Source organism: Bubalus bubalis, chromosome 16 (assembly GCF_019923935.1).
Source record: "Bubalus bubalis isolate 160015118507 breed Murrah chromosome 16, NDDB_SH_1, whole genome shotgun sequence".
In the NCBI taxonomy this organism is placed as follows: Eukaryota; Metazoa; Chordata; class Mammalia; order Artiodactyla; family Bovidae; genus Bubalus; species Bubalus bubalis.
This window is the reverse complement of record NC_059172.1, coordinates 22982932-23007875: the sequence shown is the minus strand read 5'-3', so window position 1 is coordinate 23007875 and position 24944 is coordinate 22982932. Positions and strand designations below refer to the sequence as shown.

Genomic DNA, 24944 nt, shown 5'->3' with positions numbered 1-24944 from the left:
TCGCCATAGCCACTGTGCTAGACAAATGGGACTAACGTCATTTTATATATAAGAAAACTGTGGGTCAGTGCGACTAAGTAACTTTCCCAAGATCACAGAAATGATTCTAATTCTGACCTGTCTAACTCCAAAACTCATACTCTTTGCAGCAAGCATTTAAATTCTTTCGGGAAAATTTTTAGATAAGTACAAGATTTTTGATATCATGAAATTCTAGAAACAGATGCCACAGAATCCAACTGGTCCAACTCCGTTACCAGAAGACTAAGGCCCAGATATGGTATGTGACTTACTTGAGGTCACACTGGTATTCAGTGATCGTGCTAAAACTAAAATATTTCCATCCATGCTCAAAAACATGTATACCTGTGGCGGATTCATTTTGATATTTGGCAAAACTGATACAGTTTTGTAAAGTTTAAAAACAAAATAAAATTAAAAAAAGAAAAAAAAGAAAAAAAAATAATTTGAAACACTTTTTACTTAATGGAAATGTATTTTCTATTATAAAGTAATTCATGTATTCTGTGAAAAATTCAGACAATATAATATAAAAGTCATCTTGTAATATTAAAAAAAATTGGTCAGATATAGAGAAGTATTTTATATTGAAATGCAGTAAAATGGCATAAGTTTTGAAGTTAGACAGACCAAGAATCTTTCCTCTATCACCTACTGGCCTCAGTTTTTCAGCTGTATAATGAAAATTTGCATAATTTTTATGAGATTAAATGAGATAATAAATGTGTATACAATGTTTAACATATTTTAACAAAATGGCAATATTATTTCTAAATCAGAAATAAAATACAACATATTAATAAAAAGGACTAGTAGTTAAGAGAGTCTCCAGGTTGGAAGCAGATTTAAGAAATATATAATCTCATTCTGCCTCTGTCAATGAAGTGGATAATATTTTTTAGTATCTTTGTGTCTCACTTACTCTAATTTTTGGTTTTAGCTCTCTGAAAAGCAAAATTAATAGTTAAGAGTAATTCAAAATTTCATTTGACAAAATAATTTCAATCTCTCCTACCCCCTAAGCTAAGTAGCAACATACTTGCCTGAGTGACTCTGTACTCATTGAAAGAGAAGTCGCTCAGTCGTGTCCGACTCTTTGCGATTCCATGGACTGTAGCCCACCAGGCTCCTCAGTCCATGGAATTCTCCAGGCAAGAGTACTGGAGTGGGTTGCCATTTCCTTCTCCATGGAACTGCTAGGAAGAAGCAAAAATAGTCTACAGGGAGGAGACAAAGGGAGGCAGGACAAGGGTAGAAACAAGCTGCATCATCTCTTTCCAGTCATAAATATTTGGTGGCAATCATAAAATGTATTTCAATAGTAAAAGGGAAGGGGAGAGCAATTATATATTCTCAACTTAAATCTGATTCAATAATGTAAGAATAAAGTTTAAAAAAATAATGCCAAGACATAGGTTTTGTGTTAGGCATTGTTCACATTTTATACTCAGCAATTTCTTTTAAAACTAAGAGTTTTAAAATTAAAACTAAAACTAGAGTATGGTCTTACTCGATCACTATATCGTACTGATTCACCAAGCTCTGTGAACCTCAACAATAAAGACTAAGGAGTGGAAGCAAATGATATTCAGACAAATCTGAAAATGGTGAGTCTGTGGACTATAGCAAAGCTCTATGCTAGTTTAAATAACATTCTGGAGTACTAACTACTCAGCCCATCTAAAAGTGACTTGAATGTTCATGTCAGTGTCCTCTCCACTAGACAAACAAAGGGAAGATCACAGATTCACAGCAGTCAACAACTGCAGCGCTTTCAGTTGCAAGTTTATATGAGGGAGAGTGTCAGGAAATGGAGCAGCAAAGTGAGCCCGTGAGCCCAGGAAGTGACTCAGAGAGAGCAGACATTCGTGGATACCTTTGTGATCAGCCACAGGGTCGATGGCCTTATCTGGCTCCCACTGCTCTCTTTACTGCTTGAGAAACTCCACTTTATGACGGAAACAGAGGCATGAAGGACAATATTGGGGTCCACCTATACCATGAAAATAAACAAGTTTTTAACTTATAGCTGAAAGTAAAACTTCCTCAGCATAGTTACCCAAAATATATTAATCTTGAACATGTTCATCATTGAGAAGGTCTCTTTTGAAACAGTACTGCCCAATCCCACTTACTCAATTAAGTTAATATTTGTTGATTACCAGCTCTGAAACAAAAGGCCGTGGACTGTGTGATATGGAATATTATAAAGTGTTTTCCTGCCCTAAATAAATTTACATACATAGAGGCAATAACATAACACACGGGCACACATGCACACACATGCACAATTTCATGTTAAGCTCCATTTGGATGATTAAATACTGCTATAGGATGCAACGGAGAAGGCAATGGCACCCCACTCCAGTACTCTTGCCTGGAAAATCCCATGGACAGAGGAGCCTGGTAGGCTGCAGTCCATGGGGTCGCTAGGAATCAGACACGACTGAGTGACTTCACTTTCACTTTTCACTTTCATGCATTGGAGAAGGAAATGGCAACCCACTCCAGTGTTCTTGCCTGGAGAATCCCAGGGATGGCGGAGCCTGGTGGGCTGCTGTCTATGGGGTCGCACAGAGTCGGACACGACTGAAGCGACTTAGCAGCAGCATAGGATGCAAAGAACGGTAGCCTCATTTCTACAGGAGCAAGAAAAAGTGAAACATCTTGAAAGAGGTAACATCTGGACCAGGTCCTGAAGGATGGAAGCAGTTCGACAAGAATAATGAAGGAAAAAAAGCATTCCAAGCAAAAGCAATTAGTATAATCAATATCTTAGGATTTAACGGAAGACTCAAAAGTTAAATTTGGCCAAACTTAGAAGGGGTCAAGTGTAATGCTATGGAACTAGCTGTCAGTGGGGTTTTCTAGGAGGAGTGACTGTATAACAGAAGATTTTACAAAGGTTGATCTGGCAAATGCAAACATAATGGATTGCAATAAGGAGAGATCAAAGGCAAGAACAGTTGAGAGTTTGTGCAACTTCATAAGAATTAAGGGATAGAAGCAGCGCTAGTGATAAAGAACCCGCCTGCCAATGCAGGAGACGTAAGAGATGTGGATTAGATCCCTGGCTTGGGAAGATCCCTGCAGAAGGAAATGGCAACCCACTCCAGTATTTTTGCCTAGAGAATCCCATGGACATGGAAGCCTGGTGGGCTACAGTCCATGGGGTCGAAAAGAGACAAACACGACGGAAGCTATTAGCATGTTGAGATTTCAGTGATTGTTGCCGGAACGGATGGGAGAGGGTCAACTGGAGAGACATTGCCTCTGTGTCCCATGTGTTTATAAGATGACAAACACCAAAAGTATTATGCACCTTCTAACATTTCTCACTTAGACTTGATTATCAGTTTAAATGAACAGTCATTCATGTCATCTGTCACAATTCTACTTCTTCATATTTGTTGCTGCTGTTGTTCAGTCACTCAGTCCTGTTCATCTCTGTGCGACCCCACAGACTGCAGCACGCCAGGTTTTCCTGTCTTTCACCATCTCCCGGAGCTTGCTCAAACTCATGTCGATTGAGTCACCGATGCCATGCAACCATCTCATCCTCTGTTGTCCCCTTCTCCTCCTGCCTTCAATCTTTCCCAGCATCAGAGTCTTTTCCGATGAGTCAGTTCATCGCATCAGGTGGCCAAAGTGCTGGAGCTTCAGCTTCAGCATTAGCCCATTCAATGAATATTCAGGACTGATTTTCTTTAGGATTGACTGGTCTGATCTCCTTGCAGTCCAAAAAACTCTCAGGAGTCTTCTCCAACACCACAGTTCAAAAACATCAATTCTTTGGTGCTCAGTCTTCTTCATGGTCCAATTCTCATATTCATACATGACTACTGGAAAAACCATAGCTTTGATTATATGGACCTTTGTCAGCAAAGTAATGTCTCTGCTTTTTTGTTGTTGTTATTTATTTATTTTTATTTTATTTTTTAACTTTACAATATTGTATTGGTTTTGCCATATATCAACATAAATCCGCCACAGGTATACGTGTGTTCCCCATCCTGAACCCTCCTCCCTCCCTGTACCATCCCTCTGGGTCATCCCAGTGCACCAGCCCCAAGCATCTAGTATCGTGCATTGAACCTGGACATTAAAAAGAATACATTTGAATCAGTTCTAATGAGGTGGATGAAACTGGAGCCTATTATACAGAGTGAAGTAAGCCAGAAAGAAAAACACCAATACAGTATGTCTCTGCTTTTTAATATGCTGTCTAGGTTAGTCATAGCTTTTCTTCCAAGGAGCAAGCATCTTTTAATTACATGGCTGAGTCACCATCTGCAGTGATTTTGGAGCCCAAGAAAATAAAGTTTGTTTCCCTATCTACTTGCCATGAAGTGATGGGACCAAAGGCCATGATCTTAGTTTTTCGAATGTTGAGTTTTAAATCAGCTTTTTCATTCTCCTCTTTCACTTTTAGGTAGAAGCTCTTTATTTCCTCTTTACTTCCTGCCATAAGGGTGGTGTCATCTGCATATCTGAGCTTATTGATGTTTTTCCCAGCAATCTTGATTCCAGCTTGTGCTTCATCCAGTCCAGCATTTCACATGACATACTGTGCATATAAGTTGGATAAGCAGGGTGACAATATACAGCCTTGATGTACTCTTTTACCAATTTTGAACCAGTCCGTTGTTCCATGTTCCATATCTTGTTCTAACTGTTGCTTCTTGACCTGCATACAGATTTCTCAGGAGGCAGATAAGGTGATCTAGTATTCCCAACTCTAAGAATTTCCCACAGTTTGTTGTGATCCACACAGTCAAATGCTTTAGTGTAGTCAATGAAGCAGAAGTAGATTTTTTTCTGGCATTCTCTTACTTTTTCTATGATCCAGTGGATGTCGGCAATTTGATCTCTGGTTCCTCTGCCTTTTCTAAAACCAGCTTGAACATCTGGAAGTTCTTGGTTCACGTACTGTTGAAGCATAGCTTGGAGAATATTTAGCATTTCTTTGCTAGTGTGTGAGATGAGTGCAATTGTGTGGTAGTTTGAACATTCTTTGGCCTTGCCTTTCTTTGGGATTGGAATGAAAACTGACCTTTTCCAGTCCTGTGGCCACTGCTGAGTTTTCCAAAATTTCTGGCATATTGAGCGCAGCACTTTCACAGCATCATCTTTTAGGATCTGAAATAGCTCAACTGTAATTCCATCACCTCCACTAGCTTTGTTTGTAGTGATTCCTAAGGCCCACTTGACTTCGGACTCCAGGATGTCTGGCTCTAGGTGAGTGATCACACCATCGTGGTTATCTGGGTCATGAAGATCTTTTTTGTATAGTTCTTCTGTGTATTCTTGCCACCTCTTCTTAATATCTTCTGCTTCTGTTAGGTCCATACTATTTCTGTCCTTTATTGTGACCATCTTTCCATGAAATGTTCCCTTGGTATCTCTATTTTCTTGAAGAGATCTCTAGTCTTTCCCATTCTATTGTTTTCCTCTATTTCTTTGCATTGTTCACTTAGGAAGGCTTTCTTATCTCTTCTTTCTATTCTTTGGAATTCTGCATTCAGATGCAGATCTTTCCTTTTCTCCTTTGCCTTTTCTCATTCTCCTTCATATTTAATAAACTTTACCTCCTACCTATATAATCACTTTCCCTGAAAAAGCATGCTAACTTTAATACTAATATTTATTTGTATGGGATTATGAGAATATATCAACTTATGCTTTAAACTTAGTAAATAATATTGCTTCAGTAACAATTTAAATAATTTTCTAATATTGAAATGTCTATTTTAACTCTTTGCTAACACTAGATTTTGAGTAGCAAATGTTTTTTAAAAAACAAAAGTTAAATGATAATTTAAAAGGTGATGTTTTACAAGTGTGAACAGGCAATAACAAAAAGCTATGACTAATACATTTGATAATTATTCTATTATGGACAAAAATGTCATATGACTCATATACATGAAAATAAAAATTTAAAAATACAGTAACCCCATCACATAAGCAGATTTGACTTAGAGTTCTTTGACGATTTATTCCCCAGTTAGCCAGTAGTGACTGGATTCTAGATGGGAATTTCTCACAGTTTCTGAACAATGATAAACTATATTCTACTAATCCACTCCCCACAGGACTCAGCATTTAAAGTATCACTCTTAGTCAACCTCCTAACTCCAAGTTGCCATCACACTCAGAACTCTCCTTTGCAACTGGGAAGAAGATTGTTTTGACTGGAATTAGTCAGACAGAAGAACCATACTGCCAACTGCTTCTTTGTATAGCACCTGCTGCCAGTGCCTAAATTCTTGTTATCTGCACAACATGGTTTAATCTTTTAACAGTTGGCTTATTGGTGAAGAGCGAAGGGGTCCTTTGTGTCTGTCTTGGGTTGGCACCCAGTATTAACACCATGCTGTTCTCTAAGAGATATTTTGCTGGACGGTTCCCAAGTGATTCTACATAGACCAGACAGAGCCAGGCCCACTAACTCAGCTTCATTTAATGTTATTAAAAAAAAAAAAGTCCTGCCAAGTTGGGGTTCTAATGCACTTAAAATTGACAATGGCCATTAAATTCTCTTCATGATGTCACCTACTTTTTTCTTTTTAATTTAATCTGATAGCTTAGCTTCAGATGAAATGTTTAGGAAGGTGGGGGAGATAAATTTTGAAATTCAGAAAAGTGCTCTGACAACCTACAACATAATATGCCATATGTGTCTCTTATGTGAGTGTGTGTGTGTGAGTGTGTACGTGTGCACGTGTGCATGCATGAGCATGTGTATGATAGCACTGATGCTGACACAGGTCTCCAAACATATATCATAACATGTGTGATTAGAAAACCTTTTAAAGTCTTGTTGAGAATCAAAAAATAAATAAATTTTCTTTTATTCTTTGGAATACCTACATACATAGCTTCCTTTAAGTGACCATTATGATTTTGCTTTTCTGAATAAACTGTGCTGATACAGATGATGCCAGTGATAAAAAATGAGGCGTATATGTACTGGGCCAGTTAAAATTTCTTGTTTAATTTTCTTTCCCCAAACTACCAATGAAAGTGGAGTACACTTCAAAATTCCTATGCAATTTCAAAGTAATAAGGTCTCTTCCTGCAGATCTACTGAGGAACAAGTGTAAGACGATGAAATTTTTTGTGAAAAAGGGAGCTCATAGTCCACAACCTTCACTCTAAAAATATTTTTACTTTAGATAGAATTTTATAAGATTTTTCCTTTTGATAGTAATTTTAGGACCAAGCTGGGGGCTCAGATGGTAAAGACTCTGCCTGCAATGCAGGAGACCTGGGTTTGATTCCTGGGTTGGGAAGATCCCCTAGAGGTAGAAACGGCAACCCACTCCAGTATTCTTACCAGGACAATCGCATGGACAGGGAATCCTAGCAGGCTACAGTCCAAGGAGTTGCAGAGTTGGACGTGACTGAGTGACTAACACTTTAACATTAAATAATTTACTATACAAATTAAAATCACACCTACAAGAAATGTTCTAAAATCTCTTTCCTCATCCCCTTGATATTCATACTTATTGTTTTCATTCTCTAAATCTATAAACTGATCAATCCACCTACCTCTAAGACCAAGAACTAGAAAAACTGAAAAGCAGAAAATATTAGTGAGCACATAATTATGCTGTGGTGTTAGAGAAGACTCTTGAGAGTCCCTTGGACTGCAAGGAGATTAAACCAGTCAATCTTAAAGGAAATCAGCGTTGAATATACACTGGAAGGACTGATGCTGAAGCTGAAGCTCCAGTACTTTGGCCACCTGATGTGAAGAGCTGACTCATTTGAAAAGACCCGGCTGCTGAGAAAGATTGAGGGCAGGAGGAGAAGGGGGTGACAGAGGATGAGATGGTTGGATAGCATCATCGACTCAATGAACATGAGTTTGAGCAAACTCCAGGAGATAGTAAAAGACAGGGAAGCCTGGCTTGCTGCAGTCCATGGGGTTGTAAAGAGTTGGACATGACTGAGCAATGGAACAACAACAACATAATTATGAAACTGAACAACCAAAATATCTAGTATTTAGGTGTGCAGTCCTCAATAGATTCCAGCTATAGGTCTAAAAATAAGGAAGGGATTTGGAATTTCATTTAAAGCCCAGTATCCCATTCTAAGGGCAATAAACTCAAAATTGAGATTAAAAATTGCCTTTTCTCCAGTATAAATTATCTGATAAAATATTATTTCTTGATGACTTGCTCTCCAAAGAAATAGGACAGTAAAGAATTGTCTACCTTTTCCTAGCCTCTTTTTTTGACATATAGAATAATATATTCTTCTAGCATCTATGATTGTTGAATTTACAAGTAAACTTATAACCAACGTGCCATAATTCTAAAATCATAACTTGGTGTTTTGCTTACTGTTTCTATACTAGTAATTGTTTCTAATGTTCTGCTGATGTCTGATCATACCAAAAGGCTAGGATCAAAATCAGTTTCCTTGTCTTTTTGACAGACTATAAGACCTGCCAAATGCTGGAGTGTATTTTTCTGCTATGTTTTCCCATAAATAAGCTATTCTTCTCATGAATATTTTTTTTTATTAACTACCATGAAGTTTGTATCTCATCCATTTCATGGAAACATATAAGTATATTGCCCTTAAACTAGTGCAATCAAAAAGTGTTGCCAACTTAAGTAACAATAGAACTGTTGAAAGATGTTTTCACCGGAATTCTCCATGTGTAGTAGATTCCAAATCTTTTTTTGAAATGGATAAAAGAGCAACAGGTTGTAATTGTCAGGGTTATATCTGCCTTCCACGTTGCTAATAGGGATTACATGTTCCAAATTTTTCTCTGTAGGAAAGGTTTTACTTGTCAATATGAGATTTAAAAGAACAGTCGGGGTTGGGCACTGATACCTCTATCTCAAGCCAATTTGAAAACGTATGCAGCAAGAATATCGGCTTTTGCCTCCCTCCTCTCTATCCCTATTGTAATCCTCTTAGTGTCCTCCTTTACTGCGATGAGCATCGAGATTCTACAATAAAATGCCCTCTAGATACCCATGACCTCTGCCTGAATCTCTCTTAAAAGTGCTCCTTTTCAAGTTATTAAATTGCTATTTCCAATGCACTGATCACCTCTGTATATACCTGGAGACATTTTTCTGAAAGGATTTCAAAGGTTTCACAGCTAAGGGAAACTTTCTTTGAAAGTGTCTCTTTACTATCCAGTTTATCACTATTTTGACTGAGCTGAAATTTTATTCAAAACCAATTTCTTCTTCTAAAAATACAGTAGTGTACAAACTTGCAGGATGAGGTCTTTTCTCACTTTCACTAAATCATTAGAACAAATTAATAGTGATAAAATAACTATTGGTTTTTATTCTCTCATTTTTCAACATTACAAAATATAGTTTTCTTTCAAAGTTCTACTTGGGTTTAAAATCAAAGAGAGAGGCCTTTCTAGTTCTTTTCCTCTGACAATTCCTCTTCACTATCCTCTTTTTCCCCCTCAGGTTTGACCTGGTTTCTATTGAATGAGTTAATTAACTAGAGAAATCAGTTCCACTCAGCTAACTCTGAGCACCTAGATACTATAGCAGAGACAAGAATGATCAGAATGCTCTTTGGTTCTAAGAATTTCTAATCTGCAAGGCAGGGGTAGGAGGATAAGATAAAGATCTCCCAAGATATCTTCCTAACACAGGATCAAATCACATCTGTCTCTGGTTGAATGTTTCCAATGGCTCTGTATTTTCTACAGAACAACATCCATTTGAATTAAGATCCTTTATGATATGATACCAACAATCTCAGTGGAATCTACCATTCTGTTCTACTCTAATGTGAGCTAAAATATGCCCAAACTTGGAACAATGATTGACTTCAAATCATCAAAAAATGTTGCAAGAGGAACAGAACAGAGTCAATGTCATTATAAAGGGTATAGAATGGATGCAACAGGGATATCAAGGTCAGAAACATCATATCTGGTTTGGGGGTGGGGTTGCAGTAAAGAAAGATTTTATGAAGCAGGCACAAATCAGATAAGGCTAGAATGATGGGCAGGGTTTCAATAAGCATTAGTTGAATGCCAACTATATGCCAGTACCATGCTAGGATATGGCATAAGGGTGTCAGAGAAGGTGGGGGGTGGTGACAAAGAAAGAAAGGTTGAATTCCAGGCAGAGGGATTCATGTGGGCATAATAACAGAAATCATGGACTCAGAAAACAACAAATGAACAATTTAGCTTGGCTAACACACAAAGAACATATTAGAGAATAGTGAACCTTGAAAGAGATTATGGCTAAATTTAAAAAATCATTCATGAAAACATATTGTGCACCTGCTCTGTATCCAAGACTTTGTTCCAGCACTCATGAACGCATAGATGAATAAGACATAAAATCTGTGTCCAAAGAATTATCAGTTTAGTGGAAGAGAAAGACACAAAAGCAAGTGCCTTTACCAAAACACAAACTCTAAGAACAATTTTCAAAGTGTGAAAAGGAGTTCTGGGGTCACAAAATATAACTTGAAGTTAAATTTCTCTGGAGGATCTGAGAAGGCTTCATGGACAAAGAAGAAATTGAAGAAAGCCTTAAAAAGTAAATAGTAATGGCGGGATTGTATCCTAGCAAAGAATAACACATGGAATGGCACAAGTAAGCCAAAGTGTAAATCATGTAGGGGACTCCGTTTATTAGCTCCAACTGTAGGGTCAGGTACACAAAGATCAAGAAACGGAGAGGATTGAAAAGACAAGTTGAGAGTTGGGGAAGACTGGAGATGAATCATGGAGATCAATGAAGACCAGATGATGATATGAATAATAGGCAATGGTTAGGTATATAAGTTTTTGAGAATGAAAATAAAGCTACAGCAAAAAAAAAAAAAAAAAAAAAAAGCTAAAAAGGAATGCCAACAGGATCAGAGAACTATGGCAAATAAACCTTAATGTCACTGAATATAAAATACAAAATGCATTAATTCTTAGGGCACCATTCAACTTACATTTATTTTCTAATTTTGCTCAGAAACAGGACTAGAAATAATTGTTTATTTTACTCTAGCTTTACAATTATACAATTTAGCTTCACATGAAGCTAAATTAGACCATGAACTCCTTATTGCCAAATTCAGACTTAAATTGAAGAAAGTAGGGAAAACCACTAGACCATTCAGGTATGACCTAAATCAAATCCCTTATGATTATACAGTGGAAGTGAGAAATAGATTTAAGGGCCTAGATCTGATAGATAGAGTGCCTGATGAACTATGGAATGAGGTTCGTGACATTGTACAGGAGACAGGGATAAAGACCATCCCCATGGAAAAGAAATGCAAAAAAGCAAAATGGCCGTCTGCAGAGGCCTTACAAATAGCTGTGAAAAGAAGAGAAGCAAAAAGCAAAGGAGAAAAGAAAAGATATAAACATCTGAATGCAGAGTTCCAAAGAAGAGCAAGAAGAGATAAGAAAGCCTTCTTCAGTGATCAATGCAAAGAAATAGAGGAAAACAACAGAATGGGAAAGACTAGAGATCTCTTCAAGAAAATCAGAGATACCAAAGGAACATTTCATGCAAAGATGGGCTCGATAAAGGACAGAAATGGTATGGACCTAACAGAAGCAGAAGATATTAAGAAGAGATGGCAAGAATACACAGAAGAACTGTACAAAAAAGACCTTCATGACCCAGATAATCACGATGGTGTGATCACTGCCCTAGAGCCAGACATCCCGGAATGTGAAGTCAAGTGGGTCTTAGAAAGCATCACTATGAACAAAGCTAGTGGAGGTGATGGAATTCCAGTTGAGTTATTCCAAATCCTGAAAGATGATGCTGTGAAACTGCTGCACTCAATATGCCAGCAAATTTGGAAAACTCAGCAGTGGCCACAGGACTAGAAAAGGGCAGTTTTCATTCCAATCCCAAAGAAAGGCAATGCCAAAGAATGCTCAAACTATCGCACAATTGCACTCATCGCACAGGCTAGTAAAGTAATGCTCAAAATTCTCCAAGCCAGGCTTCAGCAATATGTGAACCATGAACTTCCAGATGTTCAAACTGGTTTTAGAAAAGGCAGAGGAACCAGAGATCAAATTGCCAACATCTACTGGATCATGGAAAAAGCAAGGGAGTTCCAGAAAAACATCTATTTCTGCTTTATTGACTATGCCAAAGCCTTTGACTGTGTGGATCACAATAAACTGTGGAAAATTCTGAAAGAGATGGGAATACCAGACCACCTGACCTGCCTCTTGAGAAATTTGTATGCAGGTCAGGAAGCAACAGTTAGAACTGGACATGGAACAACAGACTGGTTCCAAATAGGAAAAGGAGTTCGTCAAGGCTGTATATTGTCACCCTGCTTATTTAACTTCTATGCAGAGTACATCATGAGAAACGCTGGACTGGAAGAAACACAAAGTGGAATCAAGACTGCTGGGAGAAATATCAATAACCTCAGATATGCAGATGACACCACCCTTATGGCAGAAAGTGAAGAGGAACTAAAAAGCCTCTTGATGAAAGTGAAAGAGGAGAGTGAAAAAGTTGGCTTAAAGCTCAACATTCAGAAAACGAAGATCATGGCATCCGGTCCCATCACTTCATGGGAAATAGATGGGGAAACAGTGGAAACAGTGTCAGACTTTATTTTTCTGGGTTCCAAAATCACTACAGATGGTGACTGCAGCCATGAAATTAAAAGACACTTACTCCTTGGAAGGAAAGTTATGACCAACCTAGATGGCATATTCAAAAGCAGAGACATTACTTTGCCAACAAAGGTTCGTCTAGTCAAGGCTATGGTTTTTCCAGTGGTCATGTATGGATGTGAGAGTTGGACTGTGAAGAAGGCTGAGTGCCAAAGAATTGATGCTTTTGAACTGTGGTGTTGGAGAAGGGACTCTCAAGAGTCCCTTGGACTGCAAGGAGATCCAACCAGTCCATTCTGAAGGAGATCAGCCCTGGGATTTCTTTGGAAGGAATGATACTAAAGCTGAAACTCCAGTACTTTGGCCACCTCATGCGAAGAGTTGACTCATTGGAAAAGACTCTGATGCTGGGAGGGATTGGGGGCAGGAGGAGAAGGGGACGACAGAGGATGAGATGGCTGGATGGCATCACTAACTCGATGGACGTGAGTCTGAGTGAACTCCGGGAGTTGGTGATGGACAGGGAGGCCTGGAGTGCTGCGATTCATGGGGTCACAAAGAGTCGGACATGACTGAGCGACTGATCTGATCTGATCTGATACCTTGAAACAACTAATGTTTTTGGTATAAATTTTGACATAAAAGACTTAATGAGCAACATGGAGAAATTGAAAAACAGCAGGTTGGGACAATGTGTCTTTTGCATTATCTCTCACAAAGAAAGGGCCCAAACTAGTTAACAAGAAGCCCCACTTTCTCTGAGCGTCTCTGTCTCTGTGGGTACTTTTTGGTTTTGATTTGATGAATTCAATGGCAACCCACTCCAGTACTCTTGCCTGGAAAATCCCATGGGTGGAGGAGCCTGGTAGGCTGCAGTCCATGGGGTCGCTAAGAGTCGGACACGACTGAGCAACTTCAGTTTCACTTTTCACTTTCATGCATTGGAGAAGGAAATGGCAACCCACTCCAGTGTTCTTGCCTGGAGAATCCCAGGGACCGGGGAGCCTGGTGGGCTGCCATCTCTGGGGTCGCACAGAGTCGGACACGACTGGAGCGACTGAGCAGCAGCAGCAGTATGCAGCTGAAATGAACAACAACCCTACATAACTTAACTAGCTGAGAAAAAGAAAAGAATTACTCCTTCTTTAGAGATGGGTTTAAAATGCATTTCATAGCTCACAGGCAGAAAAAAATTCTTTACTGAAAGATAAATTTCTAAAGTAAATTAATAAAGAGACCTTCTGGATTGTGTTATAAGTACAGCTTTCTGAAGAACTTGTTCTACTTAGATACATTGACCCATAGAAGATATAGATCAGATTCTAGAGTATAAAGATATAAGAGCCATCTTAAAGAAGTTCTTAAACAAATGCAACTTATTAATGTAGTTGGTATAAAGAAAATATGCTGAACAATTATACTTAAATGATGTAATACAAGTAGAATATTTCTTAGGTAGAAATGATATATATTGGTACAGTTTTTTTTTCTTCCTATGCTTTTTCAAATTCTTTTCCCTTTCAGGTTATTACAGAATATTGAGCAGAGTTCCCTGTACTATACAGTGTGTCTTTGTTGGTCACTTATTTTAAATATAGCAGTGTATACATGTCAATGTCAAACTCCCACCTTACCCCTTCCTCTAACCCTTCTCAATATTGGTTCAGTTTCAAAGTGCTTAATTAACGGGGTGGCACTAGTGGTAAATAAAGAGCCTGCCTGCCAATGCAGAAGAACATAAGAGACACAGGTTCAATCCCTGGGTTGGGAAGATCCCCTGGAGGAGGGCATGGCCTCCCATTCCAGTGTTCTTGCCTGGAGAGTCTCATGGACAGAGGAGCCTGGTGGGCTACAGTCCATGGGGTCTCAAAGATTCAGACAGGGCTGAAGCGACTTCGCATGCATGCATGCAAAGCATAATACTTGTCCCTAACATTTGTAAAATAATTTACAGTTTTCCAAAACTTTCACAAATATCTACCCAGTCACCACGTATTGACTGAGTGTCCAATACATAAAATATTCTTATCAAGAACAACAAATAATTCTGACCTTGTTCTGTAGGAAACTGTTCTCCATGTCCACCTTTTCAAATTGGTCAGGTACCTGTTGACTGGTGCCACTGAAGTTAATTGGAAATCCCTCACAAACGTCCCAACTAATAAAACAAAATATGTAATTGTTCTTATTAGAATAAAATGAGTTTTAGCACTCTTTAATCTATTAGTATGATAATTTATACATCTTACTCTTCTAGTGAGAGAAAAACCAATGTATAGTCTATAATCTTTCTAAACAGTAATTTATAAAGTATCCTGGTAGCTATAATTGGGAAAAGGAAGGCTTTAAATTTTTTCCTTGCTATTATTTATGATATTGGGGGGACCCAATGCCTAGTTAATTATTAACATAACAAAGAAAAAAATTTTTAATCTTACAGAATCACTCACAGTGGAGATCATCTTCATTGTTAAAGTTATCATAAATATACTGATCTATAATAATAAAGCATGCTTTTATATGTATAATGTTTGTATACAGAATATTAGCTTGGTATTTTTAAGAGAGCCTTTTAAAAGGCAGTGCAGTCTAGAGAGTACATAGATGAATCACAAACTAGAGGGGCTGGCTTCATTCTTGATTCAGCCAAATTACTTATTTTAATAGTGAGTCCATTCTTACCCTAAAGAAAGTTGTGGCTTAACACTGATATGTTAAGATATACCATACAGCATGATATTCAACAAAAAGCAGTTCTAGAAATGGTGATGGTAGTTTTCTTTCAATAGTCTGAGAAATATAAGTAAGGGCATGATGACTAAGATCTCAAATGATCCATTTCAGAGTATAGAAAGAAAGTTCAAGTGGAATCCAAAAATTAAGTAAATTATCTTCAAACTAGTTCATATTCAATAAAGGCAGTTTAACATTTTTATATTTAGGGAATCAGATTTAATTTAAATCCATTCATTAAAGCAGTACTCATTGCACCTGAAGAAGTAAAATAAAGAAGCAATACATAAATTAAAAATTAAACTCATAGCTAAAAACCAAAGGGAAAGGCAAATTTAACAGCTTAGAGAAAGATTATCACACATGAAATAAATCTTCTCATAAATGAAAATGCTTTTAATAAAGACTGCTGAGTTATTTTCTATCCATAAAGAGAAAGAAAACAAGGCAGAACATTATAATCTTGTCTAGAAACTGCAGGCAGCCATTGGGGGATAGAGAAGATCAAAGAGTCTGTCTTTTTAGACATACTTAGCAATAGGTTGTTGGAGAAGGAAACGGCAACCCACTCCAGTATTCTTGCCTGGAGAATCCCAGGGACAGAGGACCCCAGTGGGCAGCCGTCTATAGGGTCGCACAGAGTCGGACACGACTGAAGTGACTTAGCAGCAGCAGCAGCAATAGGTTGACATTAGCAAGACTGACTGACCTCATCAGACTGCTTTTGGTTCTCTAGATCTGTCCTCTATTTCAGCTTTTTCACCACTATATTAAAGAAAGTTGTAACTGGTTAAATTACAAAATACCAAAGTTAGATGGGACTTTATAGATAGGTCACCTAATCCAACATAGTGTCAGCATCGTGCTGCCGTATCCAATATGGTAGCCACAAGCCACATATGCCTACTTAAATTAAAATTGGTTTAATTTAAACAAAATTTAAAATTCAGTTTCTCAGTCACACTAGTCATATTTCAAGTGCTCAATGGCCACAAATTCTGATTTCATCATCATAGAAAGTACTACTAGGCAGTGCTAGGTAGTGGTTATCTATCTCAGTTCTTAAGAAAGACAACCTGGGTTAGAATCCTCTCACATCATGTACAAGTTGTGTGGCTGGGAAAATGCCCTTCTGTGCCTCAGTTTCTGCCTCTATAAAAATGGAGTAATAATAGCCTAATAAGCAATGGCACCCCACTCCAGTACTTTTGCCTGGAAAATCCCACGGACGGAGGAGCCTGGTAGGCTGCAGTCCATGGGGTCGCTAGAGTCGGACAAGACTGAGCGACTTCACTTTCACTTTTCACTTTCATGCATTGGAGAAGGAAAGGGCAACCCACTCCAGTGTTCTTGCCTGAAGAATCCCAGGGACGGTGGAGCCTGGTGGGCTGCTGTCTATGGGGTCGCACAGAGTCGGATACGACTGAAGCGACTTAGCAGCAGCAGCAGCAGGATTAAAATAATTATTTTGCAGATTAAATATGCTCTCATCCAATTCATTTATTAATAGAACCATGCCTGGCCTATGGTCAACAATCAGTAACTGCTGGGTTTTATCATTAACCCGTAGGAAATTGATACCTGTCTGCTCATGGACAATCATGAGTAGATACGGGTCCAGTGCCTGGATCTAACTCCCGCTGTTGTGCGCTCTATGCCTCTAGGATAGTGCTTTCATCTCTAATTTATCATCATCAAATGAGATGCTTAAATATGAACACTCACATAAAAGAACTAATTATTTACTATTTTAATAATTCCATTTAAAATTGTTAGTCTAAAAAAATCCCCTGCAAACAGTTTTTACATTTCAAATAAAATCATTAACTTTGCAAAGCAGAAGACTATACTCTGCTCATTGTCCCATGTGTTTTCTAAAACTCCAGGGAACTTAATGGCAAGTCTTCAACAGCTCATGATATCATGAAATAAGTCAATAAAATAAATGATTGTTTATTTAAGATGATTTAAGTAACATCTTTTAGTGTTTAAATCTCTCACTCTGGGAAAACTGAATTAGGCGATTCAGATTGCTTAACCAAGAACTTGTTAATTTACTTGTCACATCCAGGTAGCAGAAGGGCATTAGGGTCCAAGAAGGTTTTATATACAACTGTAATGCCACCTCTGGCGAATGCAGTCACCTGGTCAAAAGTCAAACCCAAAACAGGGTTCAGTGGAGATCTGGAAAATGGAAAAACAAAAATCAAATATATCTGCAAAATTATACAAACTCTAAACTTTGAGTATAAATAGTCAATAAAACGTGCATTCCCATGTCAAATAACATCCAGAAATAAGCGAATTTCCTACTATACAGCCCTATTGTTGGTATTTTATTCTGATACCTGACATGCACATTTTAGTTTGATTTATAATATGCCTAGGATAGTTGCAACACATAAATGTTTCAGATGTTGCACATTTAAAAAAATGATTTCAATAATAAAACAAAGCATATAGTTGAGAAAAAGAATCAACTGTCAGCCTTGTAATGTTCATTTTTCATGTATAACTACAATGCAATATACCCATAATAATCTTTGAAGCCTATATTTAAATTAAACTTTCGTATTTGGCTACAAACAGCTATGTTTTGTAAGCTCAGTAAATGCTATCCTGACTTGATTTTTCATATTACATACTGTTAGGTATATTACTTTAGGTTAATTTAATTATGTAAAAATTAAAATCATGGGACAAGATCTTAAGTAAAAAGAATGGCAACTATGTCAATTGTGAGCCATTTTGTTTTTGAAATTAGTGACAAACACTGCTAATTACATTTAGAATCACAGGGCTTTCTCACCTCACCTGTGTAGTATTTCCAAAAATATTTAAACTGAATATAATCATGAGAAAACACTCAGACAAGTCTAGAATGTGAGGCACTATACAAGAAAAGTGTCTGAACTCTTCAAAAAGAAAACCAATATCATGAAAAATAAAACAAAAGATAGGAGAATATTTTAGATTAAAGAGAACTAAAGAAAATAACTAAATGCAACAGATGACGCTTATCTGGATACTGGATTACAAAAAAGCTCTAAAGCATATTTTGGGTAGTTTTATTACATGTTGGATGATATTATATTATTGTTGACTGTGTTAGATATTATAACAGGGACAGAGAAGAACTTTCTGTTCTTTAGTTATATGACCTATAACATTTAGGAGTAAAACTCTGGTGACTGGAGTTAATCCCAAACTGTTCAAAAGTGAGAGAAAGGAGATATAAAAGAGGTAAAAGAAATGTGGCAAAGTCTTTAATTGATGAACTTAGGTAAAGGATATATATAAATCTTCATTGTATCAAGTGTTCTGTGGACTGGACATTTTTCACAATAAAAACAACTAAAGAGCCTAAAGAGAGAAAACAACTAAAAACAACTAAAGAGAGAAAACAACTAAAGGACTCAAAAGAGAAGCAGATATTGGCAAAATCTTATGCAAATGAGTAATCAGACCTTGCATATCAACATGTATTAGACACATTAGAATTACTCCCTGAAAATGAATATCATTTTCTTTGTACATATTGTGCATTTTCTCAATATATTTTAAATTAGATGAAAATAACTTTTCCGATATTAATTTGGAAGTTTCAGTAGTAGCAAAATGCTATAATGGTTCCCTAGTGGTTTACATGGGATTCAAAATCAAATATATATGCATATATATTATGCTATTAAAATAGCAATGATACACAAATCACACATTTATAAATTCTACCAGCTATGACTCTCAGTTGATTTTAGAATATTTCAGATACTTAGCATTTTTTGTTACTCCATAAATATAATCTAGTTAACCAATAACAAGTGTATGATCATATTAAAATACTGTATTATAGCAAACCTCATTAAAAACATCAAAATTAGTCATTGCTTTCACTTTAATAATGATATTTGAGTAGAAATTATGAGACATATTTTATTAAAGCTTTTTCTTGTAATTTGAAGAGCTTCCTAAATTATACAAGAATTGCCACTTTAAAATTCATCACTATTCTTATCATTGTAAATATAATTCTCACAATGTAATTATGTTTTGAAATCTGCCTACATAGGAAAAGCGCCATTCCTTACAGCTATTTTTTAGTTTTATAAATTACACAGTATAGATACTATTAAGTATTTTAATTTTATTCCACTGAGACAGATGAAATAGATTTTGCAATATGCTACCTATAACTAATTCTACCAAGGTTTCCCAAAACCCTCATGGATTTCTAAGCAGATTTGACTTTGATTATTAGAATATATAGTAAATCCAATCAGCTCCTAGTTTTCTCTATGCTATTTTATAATTAATATATGCTCAATTATATTCTACAAGCAAAATTATTTCTCTTATTTCTCCTATTTTGTTTTACAGATAAAGAGCTGAACACAAAACAAAACAAAAAGATTAAAAGTAGGCAAAAAAGTGTGTTTAAGTTTCCTGACAAGCAGTTTCAGAGTTCATCTGGATGTGCCCTGTCAAAATATGCATAAATTTCCAAGATATTCCACACAACAGCTCGGCTCATCAATGCCTGTAGACTGCAGCCTTTTTCTTTTCTCAGAAACGCTGATAATTTTATGCAGGAATTTACCAATCTACAAAAATTTACACAATGCTCAGTAATAACCAGTAATTATTGTGGAATAATGCAAGGCGCTTTTGAGAAATATAACTTTGATAGGATAGGGCTTACAAGCTTTACCAATTTATCTTTAGCTGTCCTGTCATTGGTGCTTAAAAGGTTAAGACTTTATTTGTGAAAACAGAGAGAGATAGTGGGGAATCATGTTGTCTACAGCTTCATAAATCTTGCTTAAGATCCTTTTCAATTACCATCCATTTCTCCTTTAAAAAGGGACAAAAAAATAGAGGAGTGGAAGCAGGTCAGGGCAGTGTGCGACAATGACAGTGTGATGGGCTTGGGCCCCCTGTGGCGTTTCCATCTGCTATCATTAAGGTGACTACTCAGACATGAACAAATCCCACTTGCTGTGCTGACAGGCAGACTTCAAGAACTATGACAAGGCATTAAGACAGAAAGTCAGAGACAGAGAGGGAGAGAGAGATGCCATATCCCACAAACAATACTGCCTCATAAAAAAAAAAAGCCCTGGAATTTTATTGGAAATTAAAATAATTTTTTCCCCCCATAAAAGGTGCTACCTGGCTTCTCAACTCTCCTTTTCCATTAGGTTGCCACAGAAAAATTGAGGACAGACAGAGAATGAACACCTTGCTCCTACCTGTATGCTTTACCATAAGAGACCCAAATTTTTTGCTCATTCTTCAGCGAAAGCAGATTCTTAATTTCTTGACCGTGCTCATCAAAAAGCCGGATTGAAGAAAAATTGAGGCCTGGTGGGTGGATGGAAGAACCTTGAAGTCTTTGATGAATCTTGAGAAGTAACTGGTTGGGTCGGGGTGGGTGGGGAGGGATAAAGAAGGAAAAGAAATAAGGTAAAACGTGAACACCTGTAATAAACTGTCTCTCCTCTGTAACAAAGGAAGTCCAAACAAATGGTAATTAAATTCATATAGAATGTTAAAAGAAGTGTGAAATCACAGCGATGTTTAGCTCAGTGTAAAGTAACAAAATGAGCATGGGCTTTTAACCAGCAGGGGGTGCCACAGGCTTGTGATTGAGCTCTGACCCTTTGGCACGGGGACTGAAAGCAGATGTGACAGTCCTACAGAAAGAGCATTTAGCTTCTACACACGGAAACGGTCCTCTTTGATAAGGGTTATGCTTTCCTTGTCTGAGCTACACACTCTGTTGGGTCCTTCCAGAGGATGTTCAAGTTCTACAGTCAGCCGTCTCCCGTCCCTGGCTAACCTCAGGTAACCAACGGCGGAACCATCCACCAGCGACAGGACAGCAAAAATAAACACAACTTTCTAGCCTATGTTGCTTCATTTGGAAGACCTCATCCTGGATGTATCAATTAAGCGCTCTGCAGAAGCTTGCCAGGGGCTTCAATAATGAGTGCTTTCGGGTTGTAAATATAATGTAATTGAAGTGTGAAATATGAAATGCTGTCGTTTAATATTTTAAATAATAGCATTGTCTGTTTGCTTCTGTCTGACATTTGAGATCTCCTGATTATCAAGATATTTCTAACTGAGGGCATATTTCAAATGAAAGTAAATCCAGCTGAACTGTGTTGGGCATGGAATTTTAAAAGATATTTTTCAAAATTACCCGTCACCTTTGTTTGAGTGTTTAGGCCTCTGCTCTCTTCCATGCTGCGCCCCACACTATCCATCACTCTACTCCCCCCAACCTTCTGTCACAGGCTTCCTTTTCTTCTCTCCCTTGTCAGTTCTTGTGTCTCTCAATTTCTTGTTACTCTATAATCTCGGCAGGGATGCGGATGTAGTTGTAGCCTTTTCTTGCCTGGCTGCTGTTCAGGCTATCTTTTTTGCTCCTTCTATTAATTCCCATTGAACTGAAGGTATATTTGGATGTGCTAAATGCAGAGGCCCAGAGCAAAGGAGAGAAAGTTGCAAGCCTGTCATATATCCCTTCTTTCCTCACCAGTTGGCTATAAACTCTTAACCAAATAAAATATTTTCTTTGACCTGCAACTATATCTATAGAAAGCCTCTAGATTTTGCATGAATTAGGGATAAATAACCTTATCTCCCCTTGGAGAAGGAAATGGCAACCCACTAGTATTCTTGCCTGGGAAATCCCATGGACAGAGGAGCCTGGTGGGCTGCAGTACATGGGGTCACAAGAGTTGGACACGACTAAGCGACTAAACCACCACCACCACCAATATCTCTGCTCATTGGAAAATACCCTGTTGCCGGGAGAGACTGAAGGCAAAAGAAGAAGAGGGTGGCAGGGGATGAGATGGTTAGATAGTGATGATCACCAACTCAATAGACATGAGTTTGAGCAAGCTCTGGAAGTTGGTGATAGACAGGGAAGCCTGGCATGCTGCAGTCCACGGGGTCACAAAGAGTTGGACACAACTGAGCCACTGAACAGAACTGATTCTCTTCATGAGTATAATAAGTAAAAGCGTTAGAACAATAAAAATCTGTGTTTTGCTTTTTTTTCACTGGAACCACAAACAAGTTTTGGAATCCATGGATTATACTTATAAAGCCCTTACATTTATTTCTGTGTGGTCTCAGCCCTTGAGCTTAGTTTTTGTGGCTTTGCTATTATTTCAGAAAGCATGTAATGTGGATCATTTTTTAAATCCCAGTGATTCTGCTTTACAGGCATCATCTTTTTTTGTGAAGGGGCAAGATATGAAAGATTTAAGGCCTGATCCAGGAGAGAAATACACATAGAACAGGAGTGTGAAGTAGAGAAGAGATGTGAACACCTGACCACTTAACAAATGCACTTTCACAGGAGTTGCATTACAATCTCTATTTTCTCAACTTGGCAACACACTGCATTTTAGGTGTCCAAAGATGAGCATTCGACAGCCTACAGGAGGTAAGGCCTCAATGCCTTTCATCTCAAGGTCACTGGTGAGGGCTGGGATATAGTGACCAAAAATTGTGATAATCTTCACCCGTTTATCTTTAAAGCTATCATCACCGGGCCTTTATAGGATAAAAATTTGTTCAGGGACCTGAGAGGAGTGTGAAACATCTTAGGCTAGTGATTGAGGCAAGTGTGCATGAAGAGAACAGTTGTCCTTGGGTGTCACAAGGGCTCTCCCACACAGAGAACTTTATTATGCCCCTAGATAAAGGTTTCCCCCCAAGTTATCTTGCATATAGAAGCAAATTACAGATCAATTTCAGTGTGCCATTAGCCAACAAAAGCTACCTACAGAATAATATCTTCCTGTGTAATCTAACATAAATGCCATCTTCAATTTTTTATACAAATAAAAATGGGAACTATTCTAATGTTGAAAAAGAGGGATTACAAGTACAGAATTCTGGGAAGGCTTTTGTATCATGGTGATTTCTATAGTCAGGGATGTGACGGTTAAAAAAAAAAGACAAGACTCTATCCTTCTCTCTCTCTAATCAATCAAGGTAGCACTTCCCATCTCTTCTGAGCTCAGCTAATGATCGGATGATTAACTTTTGTGACTAACTATGAAGTGCAGGTAATGGATACCACCAGGGAGAGGTAAGACTGAGAGTGCTGAACTGAAGGGGAGGAAAAGGAGCAAGTTTCTGAGCAAAGGTCAAGCAACGGAGCCCAGAGCGCTGCTGAGCGCTCAGGCGAATAACCCCAATTTGTAAACAACAGGGTATTCAGTGTCCTTTCATGCCAGACAAAGACACAAAGTAAGGACACTGAGCATGTCGGTTCTGCCTGAGAAACATCCCAATTGCCTGAAAAACAGGCAAAGGTAAGAATGCCTAAGATAAACCATCTGGACTTGCCCAAAATTAGCACAGGCAAAGACCAGGGCAGTGTTACCTGCCCAGGGTCTAGGGTTTGGAAATACCCTCCACCCAGAACACACCCTTCACTGGGTCTCATGTCACTTCTTTTCAATGTGTGGACAAGAGGGCAATTCCAGACTCCAGTATAGACAGATTTTCAAATAAAAGCATAATGAAGATTGAGATGCTATTAAATAAGAAGCCAGGAGTTAATACTATACTAAAGCTGAGAACCTCTGGAATCCACAAGTTAAGTTTGAAATTATGAATCTTTACAGACCAGCAAATCATTGATCTTTTCTAAACAACGGTAAAGATGTAATTCCTAAATGAACTACAAGTAACTTAGAGGACACTCATAGTCATAAATGGAAAGTCAGTAAACTCACTCTTTCCATCATGCAGCCAGCTTGAGTTGGGCTATTAGGCTCCAGATCTTTTTTACTGATACAAACAGAGATCTCTCCTGTATCTTTACCATTTTCAAATATCTGAAAAATAAGCACATTTAGAATCAAAAAGAAATATATGCACACATAAACATACATATGAATACATATATAAACACAAACAGTCCTGACTTTGCACAGTACACTGTTGACTGAAAGTCATGCATATGGGAACGGTGTAAAGCAAGGATGGCCTGTATGACCACATGCAAGTAACTGGCAATGAAAATCAACAAGACTAGAACAGTATAAAGGAAGCCCCTTGTTTCTCCTTCTGGCTTCAGTGTCCTTAACCTGACTGGCATTCCCCACCATCTTAAAATAGAAGGAAACACTGACATTAATGGAGGAATCACTGACTACACTGAATACTTCCATGGGGCAAGCGTCAGGGAAAGAAAGGTCAGCTGGCAACCAGTTAACTAGCTCATTTTATTCTTTTGAAAAAACATAAAGCCACAAATTGCATGAGGAATGCTTAATTTATATTTAAAATATATCAGTGTTCAGCTCATCTTTTGACTCACTGAAAGGAAATCCAACCTGACAAATTTATTGCATAAAGGTACAGTGAAAGCCATCCATTTTAAGTGCATATATGCAATAAGTTGCTGAGAACGGAGATAAAATTCAGAACATTGCATTATGCAACACTAAGCTGGAAAAAGAAAATGCTAGCTAACATTTTGGTCAAAAGTATCCAAATAAGCCAGTCCCAAAGGAAGGCCCCACTAGAGTGAACACCATCCTCTGAC

The 24944-nt window shown here is 37.8% G+C and overlaps 1 protein-coding gene across 1 annotated transcript in view; it reads right to left on the bottom strand.

The window, feature by feature from the left end:
* The window catches only part of DCDC1 (doublecortin domain containing 1), a 469967-nt gene that overhangs the window by 202368 nt on the left and 242655 nt on the right, over positions 1-24944 (bottom strand). The window contains exons 11-15 of the mRNA XM_006060826.3: positions 24130-24231; positions 20614-20777; positions 17423-17548; positions 14684-14789; positions 1898-2014 (exon numbers count right to left, since the gene is read on the bottom strand). Of these exons, the coding sequence (XP_006060888.3) occupies positions 1898-2014; positions 14684-14789; positions 17423-17548; positions 20614-20777; positions 24130-24231 (615 nt within the window). The remainder of the gene's footprint in view (positions 1-1897; positions 2015-14683; positions 14790-17422; positions 17549-20613; positions 20778-24129; positions 24232-24944) is intronic.